The sequence below is a fragment of the Xenopus laevis genome, chromosome 2S (genome assembly GCF_017654675.1).
Source record: "Xenopus laevis strain J_2021 chromosome 2S, Xenopus_laevis_v10.1, whole genome shotgun sequence".
Lineage (NCBI taxonomy): Eukaryota > Metazoa > Chordata > Amphibia > Anura > Pipidae > Xenopus > Xenopus laevis.
The window spans coordinates 14,831,451-14,853,632 of record NC_054374.1 but is presented as its reverse complement, the minus strand read 5'-3'; the positions used below and the strand labels follow the sequence as shown (position 1 = coordinate 14,853,632).

At 39.6% G+C, this 22,182-nt stretch overlaps 1 protein-coding gene across 2 annotated transcripts in view; it reads right to left on the bottom strand.

The window, feature by feature from the left end:
• The window catches only part of LOC108708862 (ephrin type-A receptor 6), a 394,409-nt gene that overhangs the window by 32,710 nt on the left and 339,517 nt on the right, over positions 1 to 22,182 (bottom strand). For both annotated transcript variants that reach the window (XM_041583374.1, XM_041583375.1), the window contains one exon: positions 13,770 to 13,979. In XM_041583374.1, coding sequence (XP_041439308.1) covers positions 13,770 to 13,979 — 210 coding nt within the window. The remainder of the gene's footprint in view (positions 1 to 13,769; positions 13,980 to 22,182) is intronic.

Genomic DNA, 22,182 nt, shown 5'->3' with positions numbered 1-22,182 from the left:
AACCCTCCGAGATCCACCCCTCATTCATTTTAATAAAGGTCAGGTAATCGACACTTTTGTGACCTAGGCGAGTTCTCTTCTCAGTTACAATCCCTCCTGCTGCACTGAAGGTCCTTTCTGAGAGCACACTTGAGGCTGGGCAAGACAAGAGGTTCATGGCAAATTGTGACAGCTCTGGCCACAGATCAAGCCTGCGCACCCAGTAGTCCAGGGGTTCATCGCTCCTCAGAGTGTCGATATCTGCAGTTAATGCCAGGTAGTCCGCTACCTGCCGGTCGAGGCGTTCTTTGAGGGTGGATCCAGAAGGGTTGTGGCGCTGCCTTGGACAGAAAAACATTTGCATGTCTGACGTTACAGACTGGCCAAAGGGCTTTGTCCTTGCAGGTGTGCTCGTGGCAGGATTACTGGCACCTCTGCCCCTGGAATGTTGATGAGTTCCTGAAGTGACATCACCCTTAAAAGCATTGTACAACATGTTTTGCAGGCTGGTTTGTAAATGCCGCATCTTTTCGGACTTGTGGTATGTTGGTAACATTTCTGACACTTTATGCTTGTACCGAGGGTCTAGTAGCGTTGCGACCCAGTACAGGTCCTTCTCCTTAAGCCTCTTGATACGGGGGTCCTTCAACAGGCATGACAGCATGAAAGACCCCATTCTCACAAGGTTGGATGCAGAGCTATCCATCTCCGCTTCCTCATTATCAAGGACTGCATCATCCACGGTCTCCTCCCCCCAGCCACGTACAAGACCAGGGGTCCCCAAAAGGTCACCACTAGCCCCCTGGGAAGCCTGCTCCTGTTGGTCCTCCTCCTCCTCCTCCACAAAGCCACCTTCCTCCTCTGACTCCACTTCTGGCACCTCTCCCTGCGTTGCAGCAGGTGCCTGGGTTCGTTCTGGTGATTCCGACCAGAAATCGTGCGCTTCCAGCTCCTCGTCACGCTGGTCTACAGCCTCATCTGTCACTCGTCGCACGGCACGCTCCAGGAAGAAAGCGAAGGGTATTAGGTCGCTGATGGTGCCTTCGGTGCGACTGACCATATTTGTCACCTCTTCAAAAGGTCGCATGAGCCTGCAGGCATCGCGCATAAGCACCCAGTAACGGGGGAAAAAAATCCCCAGCTGTGCAGATCCAGTCCTACCACCCAGTTCAAAAAGGTACTCGTTGACGGCCCTTTGTTGTTGCAGCAGACGTTCCAACATAAGGAGCGTTGAATTCCAGCGAGTCTGGCTGTCAGAAATCAAACGCCTGACTGGCATGTTGTAGCGCTGCTGAATGTCAGCAAGGCGTGCCATGGCTGTGTAGGAACGTCTGAAATGGGCCGACACCTTTCTGGACTGGGTGAGAACGTCCTGGAATCCTGGGTACTTGGAGACAAAACGTTGGACTATTAAATTTAACACATGTGCCATGCAGGGCACATGTGTTAAATTGCCTAGTCTCAACGCTGCCAACAGATTGCTTCCATTGTCACACACCACTTTTCCGATCTGCAGTTGGTGTGGGGTCAGCCACCGATCGGCCTGTGACTGCAGAGATGACAGGAGTACAGATCCGGTATGGTTTTTGCTTTCCAGGCACGTCATCCCCAAGACAGCGTGACAACGGCGTACCTGGCACGTCGAATAGCCTAGGGGGAGCTGGGGGTGCACAGGTGTGGAGGAGGAGAAGGAGGACCCAGCAGCAGAGTAAGAAGAAGAAGAAGACGAGGTAGAGAGCGATGGAGGAGTAGAGGTGGTGGCAGAACCGCGTGCAATCCGTGGCGGTGACACCAACTCCACTGTTGTTGTTGAGCTACCCATTCCCTGCTTCCCAGCCATTACCAAGTTCACCCAGTGGGCAGTGTAGGTGACATACCTGCCCTGACCATGCTTGGAGGACCATGCGTCAGTAGTCATATGGACCTTTGGCCCAACACTAAGTGACAGAGATGCGGTAACTTGGCTCTGCACATGTTGGTACAGGTGTGGTATTCCCTTTTTAGAAAAAAAAATTGCGGCTGGGTACCTTCCACTGCGGTGTCCCAATTGCTACAAATTTGCGGAAGGCCTCAGAGTCCACCAGCTGGTATGGTAAAAGCTGGCGGGCTAAGAGTGCAGACAAGCCAGCTGTCAGACGCCGGGCAAGGGGGTGACAGTCAGACATTGGCTTCTTACGCTCAAACATGGCCTTCACAGAAACTTGGCTGGTGGCAGATGACTGGGAATGGGAACAGGTGGTCAAGGTGGAAGGCGGAGTGGAGGGTGGTTCAGACGGGTCAAGGAGAGCAGAGGTAGAGCAGTAAGATGCTGGACCAGAAGGAGTGTGGCTTTTAGTTTGCCTGTTGCCTTTGAGGTGTTGCTCCCAAAGTGCTTTGTGCTTGCCGCTCATGTGCCTTCGCATAGAAGTTGTACCTATGTGGCTGTTGGGCTTACCAAGGCTCAGTTTCTGACTGCACTCATTGCAAATTACAATGCTTTTGTCAGAGGCACACACATTAAAAAAATCCCACACTGCTGACTTTTTGGAAGTGTGCGATCTGGCGGTAACAGTAGAAGTTGGCGGAGTTGCGGTATTGGCGGCAATGGCGGGTGCGTTGGCCGGCTGAACACAGGTGCCGATACATGTTGTTGCCCTACTGATCCCTGCGGGCTGTCCTCCCTGCTTCTTCTAAGTCTTATTCTCCTACTGCCTCTCTGACTCTCCGTCTCTCCATCTGAACTACCCTCCTCTTGCTCTCTTCTACTAGGCACCCACAAAACATCAATCTCCTCATCATCATTCTCCTCAGATGCATCAATTTCTTCTGACACATCACAGAAGGAAGCAGCAGCGGGGACCTCCTCCTCATCACTCATTATGTCCATCTCTATCGTGTTCTCTGCCAGAATTAAATCTGGTGTAAGGTCCTCATCTCCTTCATCTTCTTCTGGCAATAATGGTTGCGCATTACTCAGTTCAAGAAACTCATTGGAAAATAACTCCTCTGACCCCAGTGAAGAAGGGGCACCGGTGGTGGAGGAAGTGTTACGTGGGGTGGCCATAGCAGTGGAGGATGAGGAGGATGTTGTGGTAAAGTTAGAAACGGTAGAGGATGGGGTGTGCTGTGTAAGCCAGTCAACTACCTCTTCAGCATTTTGGGAGTTCAGGGTCATTGGCTTTTTAAAACTGGGCAATTTGCTAGGGCCACAGGATTGCATAGCAGCACGGCCCCTAGCACGGCCTCTGCGTGGCGGCCTGCCTTTGCCTGGCATTATTTTTAAAAAAACAACAACAACAACAAAAACTCAGTTGGTTTTTCTGGAAACGATAATACACACAGCTAGATGGCGGGTTGAAGAAAACACTGTGCAAATAATGCCTACAAAGTCAACGTATACACTACTACAGCGGTGGATACGGATTACGTAAAATATATGAATGCTGCTTGAAAAAAAGTAACTCAAGTGGTTTTTCTAGAGACGATAATATTATCAATATTTAGACAAAATGTGAACAAGGTCACACAGCTCGATGGCGGGTTGAAGAAAACAGTGTGCAAATAATGCCTACAAGGTCAACGTATACACTACTACAGCGGTGGATACGGATTACGTAAAATATATGAATGCTGCTTGAAAAAAAGTAACTCAAGTGGTTTTTCTAGAGACGATAATATTATCAATATTTAGACAAAATGTGAACAAGCTCACACAGCTCGATGGCGGGTTGAAGAAAACACTGTGCAAATAATGCCTACAAGGTCAACGTATACACTACTACAGCGGTGGATACGGATTACGTAAAATATATGAATGCTGCTTGTAAAAAAGTAACTCAAGTGGTTTTTCTAGAGACGATAATATTATCAATATTTAGACAAAATGTGAACAAGGTCACACAGCTCGATGGCGGGTTGAAGAAAACAGTGTGCAAATAATGCCTACAAGGTCAACGTATACACTACTACAGCGGTGGATACGGATTACGTAAAATATATGAATGCTGCTTGAAAAAAAGTAACTCAAGTGGTTTTCTAGAGACGATAATATTATCAATATTTAGACAAAATGTGAACAAGCTCACACAGCTCGAGGGCGGGTTGAAGAAAACACTGTGCAAATAATGCCTACAAGGTCAACGTATACACTACTACAGCGGTGGATACGGATTACGTAAAATATATGAATGCTGCTTGAAAAAAAGTAACTCAAGTGGTTTTTCTAGAGACGATAATATTATCAATATTTAGACAAAATGTGAACAAGGTCACACAGCTCGATGGCGGGTTGAAGAAAACAGTGTGCAAATAATGCCTACAAGGCCAACGTATACACTACTACAGCGGTGGATACGGATTACGTAAAATATATTATGGCTGCTTGAAAAAAGTGACTCCGGTGTTTTTTCTGGAGACGGTAATATTATGGATATTTAGACAGAATGGGAACAAGGTCACACAGCTCGATGGCGGGTTGAAGAAAACAAGTGTGCAAATAATGCCTACAAGGCCAACGTATACACTACTACAGCGGTGGATACGGATTACGTAAAATATATTATGGCTGCTTGAAAAAAGTGACTCCGGTGTTTTTTCTGGAGACGGTAATATTATGGATATTTAGACAGAATGGGAACAAGGTCACACAGCTCGATGGCGGGTTGAAGAAAACAGTGTGCAAATAATGCCTACAAGGCCAACGTATACACTACTACAGCGGTGGATACGGATTACGTAAAATATATGAATGCTGCTTGAAAAAAGTGACTCCGGTGTTTTTTCTGGAGACGGTAATATATATGGATATTTAGACAGAATGGGAACAAGGTCACACAGCTCGATGGCGGGTTGAAGAAAACAGTGTGCAAATAATGCCTACAAGGCCAACGTATACACTACTACAGCGGTGGATACGGATTACGTAAAATATATTATGGCTGCTTGAAAAAAGTGACTCCGGTGTTTTTTCTGGAGACGGTAATATTATGGATATTTAGACAGAATGGGAACAAGGTCACACAGCTCGATGGCGGGTTGAAGAAAACAGTGTGCAAATAATGCCTACAAGGCCAACGTATACACTACTACAGCGTGGATACGGATTACGTAAAATATATTATGGCTGCTTGAAAAAAGTGACTCCGGTGTTTTTTCTGGAGACGGTAATATTATGGATATTTAGACAGAATGGGAACAAGGTCACACAGCTCGATGGCGGGTTGAAGAAAACAGTGTGCAAATAATGCCTACAAGGCCAACGTATACACTACTACAGCGGTGGATACGGATTACGTAAAATATATTATGGCTGCTTGAAAAAAGTGACTCCGGTGTTTTTCTGGAGACGGTAATATTATGGATATTTAGACAGAATGGGAACAAGGTCACACAGCTCGATGGCGGGTTGAAGAAAACAGTGTGCAAATAATGCCTACAAGGCCAACGTATACACTACTACAGCGGTGGATACGGATTACGTAAAATATATGAATGCTGCTTGAAAAAAGTGACTCCGGTGTTTTTTCTGGAGACGGTAATATTATGGATATTTAGACAGAATGGGAACAAGGTCACACAGCTCGATGGCGGGTTGAAGAAAACAGTGTGCAAATAATGCCTACAAGGCCAACGTATACACTACTACAGCGGTGGATACGGATTACGTAAAATATATTATGGCTGCTTGAAAAAAGTGACTCCGGTTTTTTTCTGGAGACGGTAATATTATGGATATTTAGACAGAATGGGAACAAGGTCACACAGCTCGATGGCGGGTTGAAGAAAACAGTGTGCAAATAATGCCTACAAGGCCAACGTATACACTACTACAGCGGTGGATACGGATTACGTAAAATATATATGGCTGCTTGAAAAAAGTGACTCCGTGTTTTTTTCTGGAGACGGTAATATTATGGATATTTAGACAGAAATGGGAACAAGGTCACACAGCTCGATGGCGGGTTGAAGAAAACAGTGTGCAAATAATGCCTACAAGGCCAACGTATACACTACTACAGCGGTGGATACGGATTACGTAAAATATATTATGCTGCTTGAAAAAAGTACTCCGGTGTTTTTTCTGGAGACGGTAATATTATGGATATTTAGACAGAATGTGAACAAGTCACACAGCTCGATGGCGGGTTGAAGAAAACAGTGTGCAAATAATGCCTACAAGGCCAACGTATACACTACTACAGCGGTGGATACGGATTACGTAAAATATATGAATGCTGCTTGAAAAAAGTGACTCCGGTGTTTTTTCTGGAGACGGTAATATTATGGATATTTAGACAGAATGGGAACAAGGTCACACAGCTCGATGGCGGGTTGAAGAAAACAGTGTGCAAATAATGCCTACAAGGCCAACGTATACACTACTACAGCGGTGGATACGGATTACGTAAAATATATGAATGCTGCTTGAAAAAAGTGACTCCGGTGTTTTTTCTGGAGACGGTAATATTATGGATATTTAGACAGAATGGGAACAAGGTCACACAGCTCGATGGCGGGTTGAAGAAAACAGTGTGCAAATAATGCCTACAAGGCCAACGTATACACTACTACAGCGGTGGATACGGATTACGTAAAATATATGAATGCTGCTTGAAAAAAGTGACTCCGGTGTTTTTTCTGGAGACGGTAATATTATGGATATTTAGACAGAATGGGAACAAGGTCACACAGCTCGATGGCGGGTTGAAGAAAACAGTGTGCAAATAATGCCTACAAGGCCAACGTATACACTACTACAGCGGTGGATACGGATTACGTAAAATATATGAATGCTGCTTGAAAAAAGTGACTCCGGTGTTTTTTCTGGAGACGGTAATATTATGGATATTTAGACAGAATGTGAACAAGGTCACACAGCTCGATGGCGGGTTGAAGAAAACAGTGTGCAAATAATGCCTACAGGGCAAATAATGCCTAAAAGGTCAACTTATACACTACTACAGCGGTAGTAAAATAAAAAAAAGTAAAATAAAAAAAAAATGAATATTAAAAAAAAAAATTAAAGTTGGTGCTGCTGAACTACTAGGAGCAGCAGATTAGCACACCAGTCCCACTCCCCAACACTGCTAGACTAATAGCACTGGGCTCTTATAGTAGTAGTAGTAGTAGTAGTAGTAAAACAACAAAAAAATAAATAAAAGCAGTCCTTACAAGGACTACTGTTATTGCAGCAGTCAGCAGATGAGATCAGAAGCAGGACAGCTGCCCACTGCAGCTACATACAGAGCACTGCAGTAGAAGGTAGATTACTAGCCAGCAAAGCTACCTAAGCTAAAATGTCCCTCAAACCCCTGCAGACTTCTGTCCCTCCAATAACAGAGCAGTATCAAAACGATTACTAGCCAGCAAACTTTCAACTGTCCCTGAAATCACTAACAGGCAGCAGCTCTCTCCCTACACTATCTCTTCAGCACACACAGGCAGAGTGAAAAAACGCTGCAGGGCTTCGGTTTTTATAGGGAAGGGGAGTGGTCCAGGGGAGAGCTTCCTGATTGGCTGCCATGTACCTGCTGGTCTGGGGTGAGAGGGCAAAAAAAAGCGCCAACAATGGCGAACCCAAAATGGCGAACGTCGCGCGACGTTCGCGAACTTCCGGCGAGCGCGAACACCCGATGTTCGCGCGAACAGGTTCGCCGGCGAACAGTTCGCGACATCTCTAGTAGACTGTCACGGTTGGGGTTGTTTTCTCTGGAAAAAAGGCGCTTGCGAGGAGACATGATTACACTTTACAAGTACATTTGAGGCCATTATAGACAAATATCAGGGGACCTTTTTACCCATAAAGTGGATCACCGTACCAGAGGCCTCCCCTTCAGACTAGAAGAAAAGAACTTTCATTTGAAGCAACGTAGGTGGTTCTTCACAGTCAGGACAGTGAGGTTGTGGAATGCACTGCCGGGTGATGTTGTGATGCTGATTCAGTTAATGACTATAAGCAGGGATGGGCGAATTTGACCCGTTTCGCTTCGCCAAAAATTCGCCGCCGGCGAAATGTCGCAGACGCCCATTAAAGTCTATGGGCGTCAAAAAATTTTTGTCGCACGGCGAAACTGTTTTGACGCACGCCGCCATACAAGTCTATGGGCGTCATTTTTTCGGCGAAACGAGGCGAAAAAATTCGCCCATCCCTAACTATAAGAATGACTTGGATGACTTTTTGGACAGACATAATATCAAAGGCTATTGTGATACTAAACTCTGTAGTTAGTATAGATATGGGTATACAGTATATAATTTATGTGAAAGTATGGAGGGGTGTGTGTATGGATGCTGGGTTTCATTTGGAGGGCTTGAACTTGATGAACTTTGTCTTTTTTCAAGCTGATATAACTATTTAACTATGTAACATTGTGGAATCCAAACGTTCAATCTTTTTTTATAACTTTATCATTACTGTCCTGGGTCACATATTCATTAAAACGGATACCTGTGTCATTTTAACAGAATGTATCTAACTACTTTGAGCAAACACAATTCTGTTTAATGGGGTGGTAGCAGTTACTGCTGAGCATCCACTGGAATCCTTACTCTGTAATGTTAATTGCATTTCTGGAGAAATGATCCAGTCATATTATTAATGCTGAAGTATTGATAGTGACTTATCATTATCATTGGGTAATATTTTGAATTTATTTATCATCCAGCATGTGGGTGACTGGCACAAGGGAATACCTAACAATAGTGGGGTTTTTGCTCATTAGTAAAGACAGCTCAATGGAGTGTGGCCACACGCTGAATATTGTTCCTACAATTAGGAAGTATTGGCAGCACTCCTTTGCCCTTTGTTCATGACCTCCAGCATTCTCCCAAACCTTGTTATCTTTTATATGGCACATTAAATGCTATGCTGAGCCCCATATTTTATTAAAAAAGTGATTCTATCAACTGACTTGTCCATATGTCTAGGATTTTTACTGTTGGGATTAAACCACAGTGCTGCTGAAAACTCCATTGCTTTATAAATAGTGATGGGTGAATATGTCCCATTTCGCTTCGCCGAGGAATTAGCAAAACTCAGAAAAAATTAGCGAAACAGCATCTAAAAAATTTTGACGCGCAACAATATTTATGCGCACAACAATTTTGACACGTGTCAAAACATTTTCCGGCAGCAAAGTGTGAAAATGTGCTGCAAATCCATGCCTGCCAAATAAATTCATCCATCACTATTTACAAACACTGTGTTAGCCCCCCGGTACACACCAAATGCTAAAATATTTAGTCATTACTTGGTGCACATTCTAACTCTTGTGGAACCCAGCTTTTGTCAGCTCTACATCTTACATTTACTATTTAAGTATCAAGGGACCTTAAAGAGATTCTGTCATGATTTTTATGGTGTCATTTACAGAAATAAACAAACAATCCACATTGAAATAACGCATTGAAATAACACTATTGTGTGTCGGAAAATGTTTTCTCAGTACAGTTACATTTTATCATTGCAAGAACAATGTACATGGCCTTCAATGTAAACCATTACATGAAACATAAGGTGGCAGCTTTACTAGACATTTGTTGAATGTATTATTCCTGAGTCTGACGAGAATATTACTCGTAATTCCAAGGTGAGGGTATTGTTTAATTTCAGGTGAAATGTGTTCAGGAAGCTCCTAGATTTATGCTTTGCCAGATAGCAGTACTCGCATCAGAAGTGTACATAGCAATAAAACATATAATGCTTCAAATATAAGGAGTTGGGATCACCTTCCACCAATTAAGAAACAAATGACTGGTGTGCAGGGTCAAGTAGAATATATATAGAAAAACGGACGCCGGCAACAAAAACGGATGAATTCGCGAATTATTAGCAAAACGCCACAGATTCGTCCATCACTAGTGAACATACCCTTCTTCAAGTTCATAGACAGGACTAATAGATTAGGAAACAAACAAGCTGACTTACCACGAAATTGTATTCCAAGTCTCTTTTTTTTTAATTCTTCTGGTAAGGCTAGGGCCACACGGGAAGATTCAGGGAGATTGGTCGCCTGGCGACTAATCGCCGCATCTTTGAGGCTACTAATCTCCCTGAATCGCTAGGCAATTTTGAGCGACTTTGAAAAATGTGTCGCCGCGTGTGAATAGGCGCAGACGACTTTAGCGCTAGCGGGTGCGAGATGTGTGAGGTGTGAGATACCAGCGAGCCATTCATGGAGATTAGACGCGGCGATTAGTCGCCAGGCGACTAATCTCCCTGAAATCTTTCCGTGTGGCCTAGCCCTAAGTCAACTACCAAAGTAGTACCAATAGGAGTATATTATTCAAAGTCAGGTAAACACTGGAGATCTACTTAATTCTTATGACCACTGTTAGGCTGTCGGAAAGGCTACCAACAGATGGGTAGTGTAAAAAGAGTATAAAGTTTGTTGGAAATGTGAGCCACATGGGTCTATGGGAAAATTGCCAGACTGTTTGTCTCAGTACTTGTGATAGAAGATAAAGAAGCAGGGCTGACCGGCACTCAAACGGATCCACAAGACCAGAGATGCTCAGTTAAAAGATACATTTATTGGTAGAAAAATTAAAAATATAGCTTCATCTCCATCCACCCTACGCGTTTCACACCCTTCAGGGTGCTTAGTCATGGGCTCAAATGACAATCACAGGATATGAGCATTTAAACACAACCCAACCAATCAACAAAAAAGAAAAGAAAAACAGAACAAAAAAAAACACCTTAAAGAAACAGTACCTCTAAATTTCTCCAGAGAGTTAGATATTACAGGGGAGTATTAAAATCATTTTGTGGATCTATAAAAAGTATATGGAAATAGAATAGAGAAAATAGTAGAAAAATATATAAAAATACAAAGAATATACAGTATATTGACATACATAATAATTACATAGAATGTATCGGACGGAGAAATATATATAAATATAAAATACCCATATATACAAAATATATTCTCTCATGTTCAGACAAATTATTAAGTTGAATTGCGACATCACAGTACTTTTGATCACATTAAAGTAAGACTATAGAGGTAATTTGGGTAATGAAAGGGCCCCGATTCGGTTGCACCTTCAGCTGCTCCAAACCATGTGCCTTTGAATGACGAATAAGGTACGTGGCAGAAGGCACATTGGAGAACAGAGACCTGTGGTTATCTGCACAATGCCCCATTCACCCCAGTGGTGAATTTTTTTGCACTTTGCAAACTACCTGGGGGCAGGGCCGGATTTACATAGATGGCGCCCCTAGGCCCACTCCCGTTCAGCGCCCCTGTCCCCTCCCCTTTATTCGTGCAAATTTTTATCATCAATGGGGAAAATTGTATCTCCAGCTCATCCCCAGTGTTTTTGAACCAAAGTGGGTGTGGTTGGGCATAATGCCGCCCCCCTAAAATCCTGCCACCCTAGGCCCGGGCCTAGGTGGCCTTTCCACAAATCCAGGCCTGCCTGGGGGCACTGTGAACACTTATGTTTATTAAACTTTGGTATCTAGATGTTGTTGGACTACAACCGAGTATTCTTCAACATTCACTCAAGGGTTTAAGTCTACACCTACAACATGTTGTAACTGAACAACATATGGGGATTAAGAAACAGGAATATAACTTATATACCATAATATATAAGTTTAAGAATAGAAACATATTTTTAATAAATGTAAGTGAAACATTGGACAGCATCATGGGAATAGAACAGGTTAAGATATTCCACTACAAGAAAGAGTTGAGTTCTAGGCGGTTGCAATGGAAGTGAAGTGGGAACAAAAGATCTAAAGGTACCGTTTGTAGACATATTTCAGAGACAACCGTTAGTGCTGTGTATTCAAAAACAGCCTGAATTTTTGAAAACACTTTGAATACTTTGTGACTGTGAAAAGTGAAAACATTCAGGTCAACTGATTTATTCCATTGGGACTTTTCAATGTCAGAATTATTTTGAAGGGCTTTGAATGAATAAAATGCTTCAATATGACCTCTTCCTTTAATGACAAAAATAAAAATGTAAGTTACAAAAAAAGTGTTATTCTGAAGGAAACACGTTTTTTTGCCATTTTGGTGGATAAAACAAATAACTTGTAAAAAATTGTGGTTCATATGTGTTGATGACAACAGCTGATCAGGCACAACTCTAATTATCTTGTTAATTAAGTCTATTCATAAAGAAAGAATTGTTCAGTGTACCTTCCTAAAAAAGCAATACGTTTTCCGAACGAAAGAGGTGTGATTACCAAAATAATGTGTTATAGAAATGAAAAGAAGTAAAACCCCTCTCTATTCAATTGGCCACCAATTAAAGAAAATTCAAGTATTAGTGCAGCAGTGTCAGAGTTTATTAACAGTTTCGTTAACGGTTACTAACCCAGTGTTGCTTCAATTATTGGGCAGCCATTGCTGGGTTACCCAATAAAGTGCTATGTGCTAGGTGCTAATAATTCATTAGCAATTAAAAATCATGTAACAGGATTAATTAATATTGTGCTATAAAGTGCTAGTGCTTCAAATGAAATTAAGAAGTTAACTTAAATAACCAGGATTAAATTGACCCAGGTGAGATTAAAGTTAATTCATTATTATATATCACACATTAAAATCCATTCATTATAGAAGATTGTAAATAACTGATTAACTGTTAAAAAGTAAACTTTACTAAATTCATTAAAATTGCTGCAAATCAATTAAGGTAATCTTTGAAGACTGCATGAAAATTGGTGAGTAATAATTAATCCATACACCCCCGTTAAAGTTATAGGGTGTTAAAAAACGTTTGCATAAAATTATTCAAAGGAGACCAGCATTGAAAGAGAAAGGAGGAATAGGAAAATTGTTAGAGGTGGAGAAGTCCCAAGTTCTAGCTGCCTGTATTTTTCTAAGTCTGGGACCCCACACGGAGGAGAAAGTAGGTCACTGGGGACTGTAGTCTCAATTTTACCTTGCTATCTTATAATTCGGAGAGCTAATCTTCCCTATAAAACTACAAATCCCACAGTGCCATTGGATAACAGGTAAGATTATAAAAGAAGAATCAATGCGGTCGCAAAGGTTTAAAATCAATAGGAAATTATTTTGCAATAGTAAAAATAAGGAAAGCGCCCAGGAGACTTCACAAAAAGCGCTTCCCAGTGTGCCAACACGTGTTTCGCCTGCTGGCTTTGTCAAGGCAAAATTAAGTCTATTCAGTCAATTTTGGAGAACCTGTACTCTCATGAATGGATTACACAGTTGTTCACCTGTTAGTATGACATAGAGAGTGGTATTTGGAGACAGTTTTCAATTGGTTTTCATTTTTTATTATTTGTGGTTTTTGAGTTATTTAACTTTTTATTCAGAGGCTCTCCAGTTTACAGTTTCAGCAATCTGGTTGCTAGGGTCAAAATTACCCTAGCAATCATGCACTGATTTGGATAAGAGACTGGAATATGAATAGGAATAGGACAGGGCCTGAATAGAAAGATTAATAATATTAAATAGCAATAGCAATAAATATGTAAACATGCAATTGAAACATTGCTTAGAATTGGTCATTTTATAACACTATAATACTAAATGTTAACTTACAGGTGAGCCATCCCTTTAAATAAGTATAATTTGGCTTTTGAGTCCTCTATGAATTGCCTTTGACCTTGGGCCATTCACCTGATCTCTTCAGGCACCGACAAACTTAGTGATTGTAATTGCAGAACAGCACAGTACTCAACTGAAAGAAGTGCCGAATTACTTAATTGTTCAGCAATAAATACCTTTGGCTAATAATTTGTATGTATTACCCAATATAGTTTGCATTGAATACTTATGGCCTCATTTAAATATACCAGCGGTTACATAATCATCACTTACTGTTGTTGTATATAGAGCATCTGGGTCATCTTCTAACACCCGAGAAAGTCCAAAGTCTGAAACTTTGCATACTAAATTACTGTTGACGAGGATATTCCTGGCAGCGAGGTCCCGGTGTACGTAACCAATATCGGAAAGGTATTTCATTCCAGAGGCAATTCCTCTTAACATTCCCACCAGTTGGATAATTGTAAATTGTCCATCATGTTTCTGCAGAGATACAACAGTACTGTTAGGGGGGAAGAAATAAATTTCATTCAAAGAGAGTGAGAAAAGAAAGAAAACTACATTTTAAGTTCTGACTTTCACACTTAGGGGCAGATTTACTAAGGTTTGCGTGAATTTTCGAAGTACAAAAAGTTTGAATTTCAAAGTAATTTTTTGGATACTTCAACCATCGAATAGGATACTATGACTTAGAATTTACTTCGACTTTGATTCAAAGTAAAAATCGTTCGAATATTCGACCATTTGATAATCAAAGTACTGTCTCTTTAAAACAACTTCGACTTTAATACTTTGCCGAATTGCTATGTTAGCCTATGGGGACCTTCTACAAACTTTTTTACACATCGAATAAAAATCCTTTGATCGTACGCTAAAATCATTTGAAACGTTCGATTGTTCGATTGTAGGATTGGCAAATTCGGTGAAAAAACTATAATTCGAATTGTAATCAAAGTTTTTCAATTCGATGGTCGAATTTCAAAGTTTTTTGTACTTCGAAATTCGACCCTTGATAAATCTGCCCCTTAAAGTTAAGTTAAAACTGAATTCCTTTTCTTTTTTTCATGCCTCAAATTCATGAAACACCAGTGGGAGGCTCTCATTATCTGATGAGTTTCACAGCTGCTATCTGTCATCTGAGATATCACACATTCTAATTAGTAATTGAGCGGAGAAAAAGAATTAGGCCAGCAGTTTTGAAGTGTGCAAATTCAGGATATTAACTCAAATTCCTATAAAGAGAAACAAGCCAGGACAGCTAGACATATACACTGGTGGTTTATTTAAGCCAAAATGCATGCATCCATGTACATATTGTTTAAATACACTTATGAACTGATATGTTAACATTCAAGTGTGTTTTTATTTCTGTGATTTATGACAAAACCATTTTTTTAATCTCTGCTGTGTTTATTTTGGCCATGATATTACTGCTTTTTTTTAAAAAAAAACAAAACAAATCATAAAGCAACATTTTAAATATTTAAAAAAAATAAGAATAGAAAAATGTAATCACGGGAAAAAAAAAACTTGATTGTAATTTTTTTTTGCTGTAAATATTGGAAAAACCTAAATACAATGTTAATAAAGCAACCTGTTAAATCTGCATTGGAGAGTACATAATTCCAGCATTTGAATTGGAATTCAGGACTACAAAAATTACAGAAAACCCCAAATTGTGTGTATAAGTAGAAATTAGTACAGGAGCTGGGTTTGGAATAGTGTAGTAGCATATGGGCTTACACTTAACAAAAACTTCATTGTACGGACCAAAACATGTAAAGGTTCATATGTTTCATATAAATAACACTCTTGTGCATTTTGTGCGATAAATCATAGGCTGAATTTGTGGCCCCTGAATGCTATTTATTATTTAGCCATTTCAAAGTTAATCCCCTGGGTATGAAATAAAAGTTGAGGCAAACATTGTTTCTATATAGTTACTTTTTTTCAGTCATCTTCTTAAGCATCTATTCTCCAGGAATCTTCAAAGCAAAGCAAGCCACCAACTCCACTCCAGTCCCTGCCTTACACACTGTGCGCAAGGCACATGTGTTGTTGAATTATCTTGACTATTTACATGATCTATTTGTTGCATATGAGGGAGGAGTTCAGAAGTAGATCAGTAGAAGAGTGTAATGGTTTGGTGGGTACTTGGAGATAAGTTCAGAGATGTAGGCTGGGGCAGAGTTCTTAATTGCTTTAGTAGACTACGGCATTCATTTGCTACACTTACATAGGAGTAGCATTTTTGAATCTACTAAACAACCAATACATGTGCAAAACTGGGGTGTCTTGCTAGAAGCAAGACGTGCTCCTCACAATACCACTACTGTCTGTGTTACCCATGATATTTAAGAGGTTGATGACTTATTACCAAAATAATTCTGGACCCTGGAGCCCAATAGTTCTTGGGTCTATGAACAACTTTTCAGAATAAGACTCCTGCTTTTCTTCTGCCTTGCTGGATGTGGAAGAAACCACCAATAGAGATGACAAACTTTATTTGTATGTTTATTTGTGTGTGTGTGTGTTTCATATGCCATACTGAGGTCTAAAACTCCCTCACAATCTCTAATTAAACAGGGACCCACTACAAGCAACATTGAGAATACACAGTCTCACGGCAGAAAAATTCCACCTAGTGCCAGAACTTCTGCAGTGTCTCAACACATGACTAGCAACATCATCCACAAGTCCTCCTCCCGGAGTCTCTATACCAAGAAAGAAAGATGACGTGCTCCAGTGTGAATAGGATCGACCCAAAAACTCAAATCGAATTTGGATCAAATTTGATTAGAATGTTGTCAGGGAGGTTACAAACAACTCCATATTGATCCCTTGACTTAAACAGCAATTCGGCAGGTTTTAGATGGCGAATAGTAGAATTTAAGATAAATCTCAAAAATCGAATTCGAATGTTTTGAAAAACTGAAATAGAATTTGAATAACTCCCTAGTCAAATTTGACAGTTTTGACCACAGAAAAACTCAAAAATTCGAATTTCGAATTCAAATTTTTAATTTGACTCTTGATAAATCTGCCCCAAGTGTCAAATCAATAAATACGGATATGTTCTAAGATTCTATGATTGAATGGCCTATTTGTTTTCCCAATACATTTATAACCACATGAACAACTGGCCACGTAATTTACACACCTTTTATTGCAAGTAACGCAAATCTAAATTGTCATCATTTCGTTGTTTTGCGTGCTCACATCTCATCATCTCTGCACACTTTACAATTACCACAATGTCTGTTACCCTTTCTATCATTAACAGCACTTTCAGTTTGTCTACTTTTGAAGCTCGGAGCAACTATATTTTTAATCACTTGGGCTCTGGAAAATGTTACCTAGCCTGACACAGGATCAGTCAATACAATTTGAATTGGTTGCTTTTGGAAAATGATCTTTTAATGGTATTATAAACATATTTAAAAACATGAAATTGATGTAAGAATATGTAAAGTGACAAGAGGGGCAGAGACTTATTTAATATTTCAGTTTGCCCTGTTTTGCAAAAACAATCATTTTGGATAAGGGATCTTTCAGTAAATTGGTTCTCTGTTCCTGAAGTCTACTTAAAAAATCACTGAAACACTAACTAAACCAAACAAGATTGTTTTGCTTTCAACAAGGAATAATTATATATTAGTTGGGCTCAAGTATGAAGTACTATTTTATAATTACTAGGAAAGTAAATTTTTGATTAAAATGGAGTCTACGGGAGAAGGATTTCCTGTAATTCAGCTCTTTCTAAATAATGTGTTTCTGGATAATGGATTCCATACTTGTATATTCACGTTTCTGGATGAACAAAACCTTTCTTTCTTTACTGGTTAAATTAACCATATCTCACTTATAGAAGTTCCTGTGTTTAGCAAGATAAATCAAATCAGTGCAATATGCCTTTAATTACTTTCCTCTCCACTCTGGTGACTTTCTGTACCCTATAAAATATGAAGATGATTTCTGTGCTTTTATAAATCACATTTTATATTTTCATCTTGTTAAAAACGGCAAAATTAAGAAAGAAAAAAAGCCAGTATAAAGCAGTATATATATTTATATACAATAGAGCCAGTCACCATTTTCTTCTGTTCTGAGAAAATAAAAACCGTGGTACCAAGCCAATCATACAAGATTTCTATTCTGCTTCACTTGCTCTGCCTAATCAGTAGTGCTGAACACAGTTCTCCAGTGCCGTCAAGGTAAAGAAAGACAAACAAAAAAATGCCTATCATATAAACAGCACACAACAATGGATGCGCACTGTTCATCTCCATGACAAATAACAAGCATTATTCTTAGTTTGTCCCAGTTGTAATCACACCCGAGGCATAAAGGATTCTCAGCACGGAAATGTACATTTCTAAATATACTTATTATTCAGTGCATTTAAAAAAAGGACTCTTTGCTGATTTTTGTTTTCCAAAGATGGAACTATATAACAATTGGAAGAACTGCGTGTCTCTTGCACAATTAAAAACTAACATTGATCAACAATAGAGTCGAAACATTCCAGACCTAATTAGATGTGCAGGTTTTACATGAAACATATGACTTCAGGGGACAGGTTTTCTTTTTTTGTCTCAGTAAGAGGTTATTGTTTCGTCCAACAATTTCACTTATTGCTTGTCAGGAGACAATGAAATTACATAGTTGGTTTTGTTCTCTTCTAATTGGTTTAATGAAGGTGTTTTATGTACCAATATTTGTTTGTAGGAAACCTTGATGCTGTTTCTGTTTCCAGAACAGTTCTACAGTGGTAGACATTGCAAAATAATATTTTGGAATATATTTGTGGAAACTGCTGCTGCCCTAATTTGGAAAAAGTAATTATCCATATTTGTAGCTGCTCATTTTTAAATATTTGTGTACAATAAGAAAGGATCTCAGATGAAGAGAGGAACCGAAGTTTTTGTTATATACAAATTATTTTAATCATTAACCCCATTAAGTAGCAGATTAACCATTTGACGGCAACTTTCTACAGATGGTAAGGATGTTAACTTATTGATTTTCCTGCCTGATCCATAGTAAATTTGCCCCTATGTTTTTGCTTATTGTTAACAACATTTGGCATGTAATATTTTAAATATTTCATAAAAAATGCACTTGTACATTCTGGGTCCTTTTATACATATTTAATTTCAAATACATTTTAAATAATATTTTTTAACCATTTTTTAACTTTTGAGAATATGTAAAGAAATTAATTTACATTAATTATTCTATCCATTATTCTACTAACATTCTTGACATTATTGTCTTCTATAGGGCACAGTAGACTTTCTTTTGGACAGAGGTAACAAAACTTCACTACCCATAAATCATTTAATCAATTATATTTTCTGAGTTTTTGGAATGCTATTGAAATAATGGAGTTACTTTACTAACTTGTATCACTACTTTGCTACTTGTCTTACAGGCTAGGAAGATTATGTCATGCATTTTTGTGCTTGATTTCTGGCACTAGAAAATCAATTCACTTCAAATTAGTTCAAGACCTGCAAAAAAAAAAACCCCACAAAGCCATGTTTAATTAAAATTGATTTTAGAAAATGTTTTTCTATAATCTTCATTGGAACCAAACAGGTAAGCCTTTGATAGACAAGAGAGAATCTATGTATTGTACATGGTCTTACCTAAAGACTCACAATCCATATTATAAGTCCACACAGGCTACATGAGAGGTATATTTCTAAAGTGGGTGGGATTTATAAAAGAATATTTATCATTGGGTTGAAAGTGAAAGTTCATCCTTTGATAAATACGCCTTTCAAAATCCCATAGAAATGAATGGAGAGTGGAGGAATTTCACTCTAGAGGACTTTAGCTTCATTTTTTGATACATATACCCTTATTGTTGGCAAACTCTGTGTTCAATCAAATTGTCAGACCACCGTTTCATTTATGGGGAGCATTATGGGATAGCAAATTACTATGGCCTGTGGTATTTAGTAGTTGCTCTTTGAGATCTAATAATCAGCCTTAAGGGAAAGCAGTGATTTTGCTACATAAACTAATACAGATAACATTAAATTAAATGTTCTAACTTGAAGCCTACATGTTCTTCAAACATTCAGTCAGGCAAAAAAAATCCATATATGATATGCTTTACTATGCTAATACATTACCATAGTAGCCAAAGGCAATTGCAAGAACTAAGACTTTCGACAAAAGTATGTCAAGGAACTAAATTTAGACACTTTTGCATAGGATCCCTGACTATGTGAGCAGCTAGAGGGTGAAGAAAATAAAACTACAGGCAGAATATAATGAAGCTAGAGTCAGAGAAAAATGAACTAGAAGTTGGGGAAATAAGATAATTAAAGTGCAGGCAGGCACTAATGATGCTAAAGGCAGACGCTAATGAAATTGCAGTTGGAGAGAATGAGTAGGCAGTAAGGGGACAATGAATATGTATTCGGGGGCTGAATAATGATAATGAGGCTTAAGGCAGGTGATGATTCTGCAGGCAGCATGAAATGAAGCAACAATAAGTGAGGATGGAAGGGGTAATCAGGAGATGTTGCAATTAGGGAAAATAAAGTTGATGAAGTTGTTTTTTTCAATAACATAAGTCTACAGCTAGAGGAAAACTGAGTGGATATCATTAATAAACTTAAACCATTCTGGCTGTTGATATGGGGATATATGATGTACAGTACTTCCAGTAAAGGGCCCCTGCACTATTTACTTTTTATTTTCTCCAAGGTTTCTATTTATTTTAGCAAATAAAATTAGAATGTGAAACTGAAAACGTGCCAAGAATTACTTGGTTTAAATGGGACTCTTGTTATAGTTTGATCAAGTAGGATGTTAGATGACCAGTGGACAATGTGACATTAATTTGATATTTTCCTGACAGATTTTGCACAAACCTGACTTTTCAATTTGGCACATGAAATCCTTTTGATCTTTGTAGTCTATTATAGTGCATCAGGCAAGATAAGATAAATATGCATAATTAGCTCCTTCAACCATGTGTCAGTAATGCAGCTGGGACAGCACTATCACCTGTGATGACATACATTTAATTAATTAAAGGAATAAACTATCTTTTTTTAAAAAAAAAAAAAGCTTTGGCCATGAAGATTTTATTAGTCTTTCAAAAAATTGTCTGCATTTGAAAATGGAATAGATAGCAGATATTCTAAATGAGCACTGTAAAGGTGGCCATAGACGCAAAGATCCGCTCGTTTGGCAACATCGCCAAACGAGTGGATCTTTCCCCGATATGCCATTAACAAGCATGGCTATATCGGGGGTAATCTAATTGTTCGGCCGTATGGCCGAACGATCCGATTACGATGTGCCATGGGCTCCGGCGGGATCGGTCGGGTCAAAATCAAACCTGACCGACCAAACTACGATCTCGGCCGGAGGAAAGATGTCGGCACACGCCACACACTATCCGAAAATCGTACGAATCCTCAATTCGTACGATAGGATCTGTGTGTCTATGGCCACCTTTAGATTGTTGGATCTGCAATTTGTATAAATTGTTTATTGAAAAACAGTGGTGCCTATCTCTACATAAAAACATTAAGCTGGCCACAGACGCAAAGATCCCATTGTACGAATCGAGGATTCGTACGATATTTCGGAACGTGTGTGGAGAGTCCTGACATTTTTCGTCCAGTGGAGATCGGTCGTTTGGTCGATCGGACAGGTTAGAAAATTTCTGTCAGCTGCGGGTAATATCTCTGCGTGTATTGCCGATCGTACGATTTTCAGTGGGAGACTGTCACTAGCTTTGTCTATCGTACGATTGCTGTCAGGGGCAGAACATCGGCTGATCTGTTCTTTAACCACTTTATTTGGTCAGAATGGAAAAGACTTTGATCTGAATGGTTAGTGGCAGGTTGGGAGATGGGAAAGTCCGATCGTACATTGATTCGTACGATCGTCTCAGTGCATCTGTGGCCAGCATTACTCTATGAAGGGGATTATTTATCGAAGGTTGAATATTGAATTGATGTGAATTTTTTTTATCTAATAAATTAGAATGTACTCACAACTCGAATGGGGAGTTATTTATGAAAAAATTTGATTGAATGAAAACTACCCAAAATTTGTTTCAATTTTGAAACTAATATGAATTGAAACTCAAATAAAATTTTCCTCCGAAAAAAACTTGAATGTTAGGAATAGGGATGTAGCGAACGTCGGAAAAAAAGTTCGCGAACATATTTGCGAACTTGCGCAAAAACGCGAGCGGTTCGCGAACGGTTCGCGAACCCGATAGACTTCAATGGGAAGGCGAACTTTAACATCTAGAAAAGACATTTCTGGCCAGAAAAATGATTTTAAAGTTGTTTAAAGGGTGCAACGACCTGGACAGTGGCATGCCAGAGGGGATCAAGGGCAAAAATGTATCTGAAAAATCTGCCTGTGTGTGCTTGGAAGAGATAGTGTAGGGGGAGAGCTGTTAGTGATTTCAGGGACAGATGATAGTAAGTTTGCTGGCTAGTAATCTGCTTGATACTGCTCTGTATTGGAGGGACAGAAGTCTGCAGGGATTTGAGGGACATTTTAGCTTAGGTAGCTTTGCTGGCTAGTAATCTACTGTTCTCTTTAAACAACTGCCATACGTTGACCTTGTAGGCATTGTTTGGTGTTTTTTCTGGAGACGGTAATATTATGGATATTTAGACAGAATGTGAACAAGGTCACA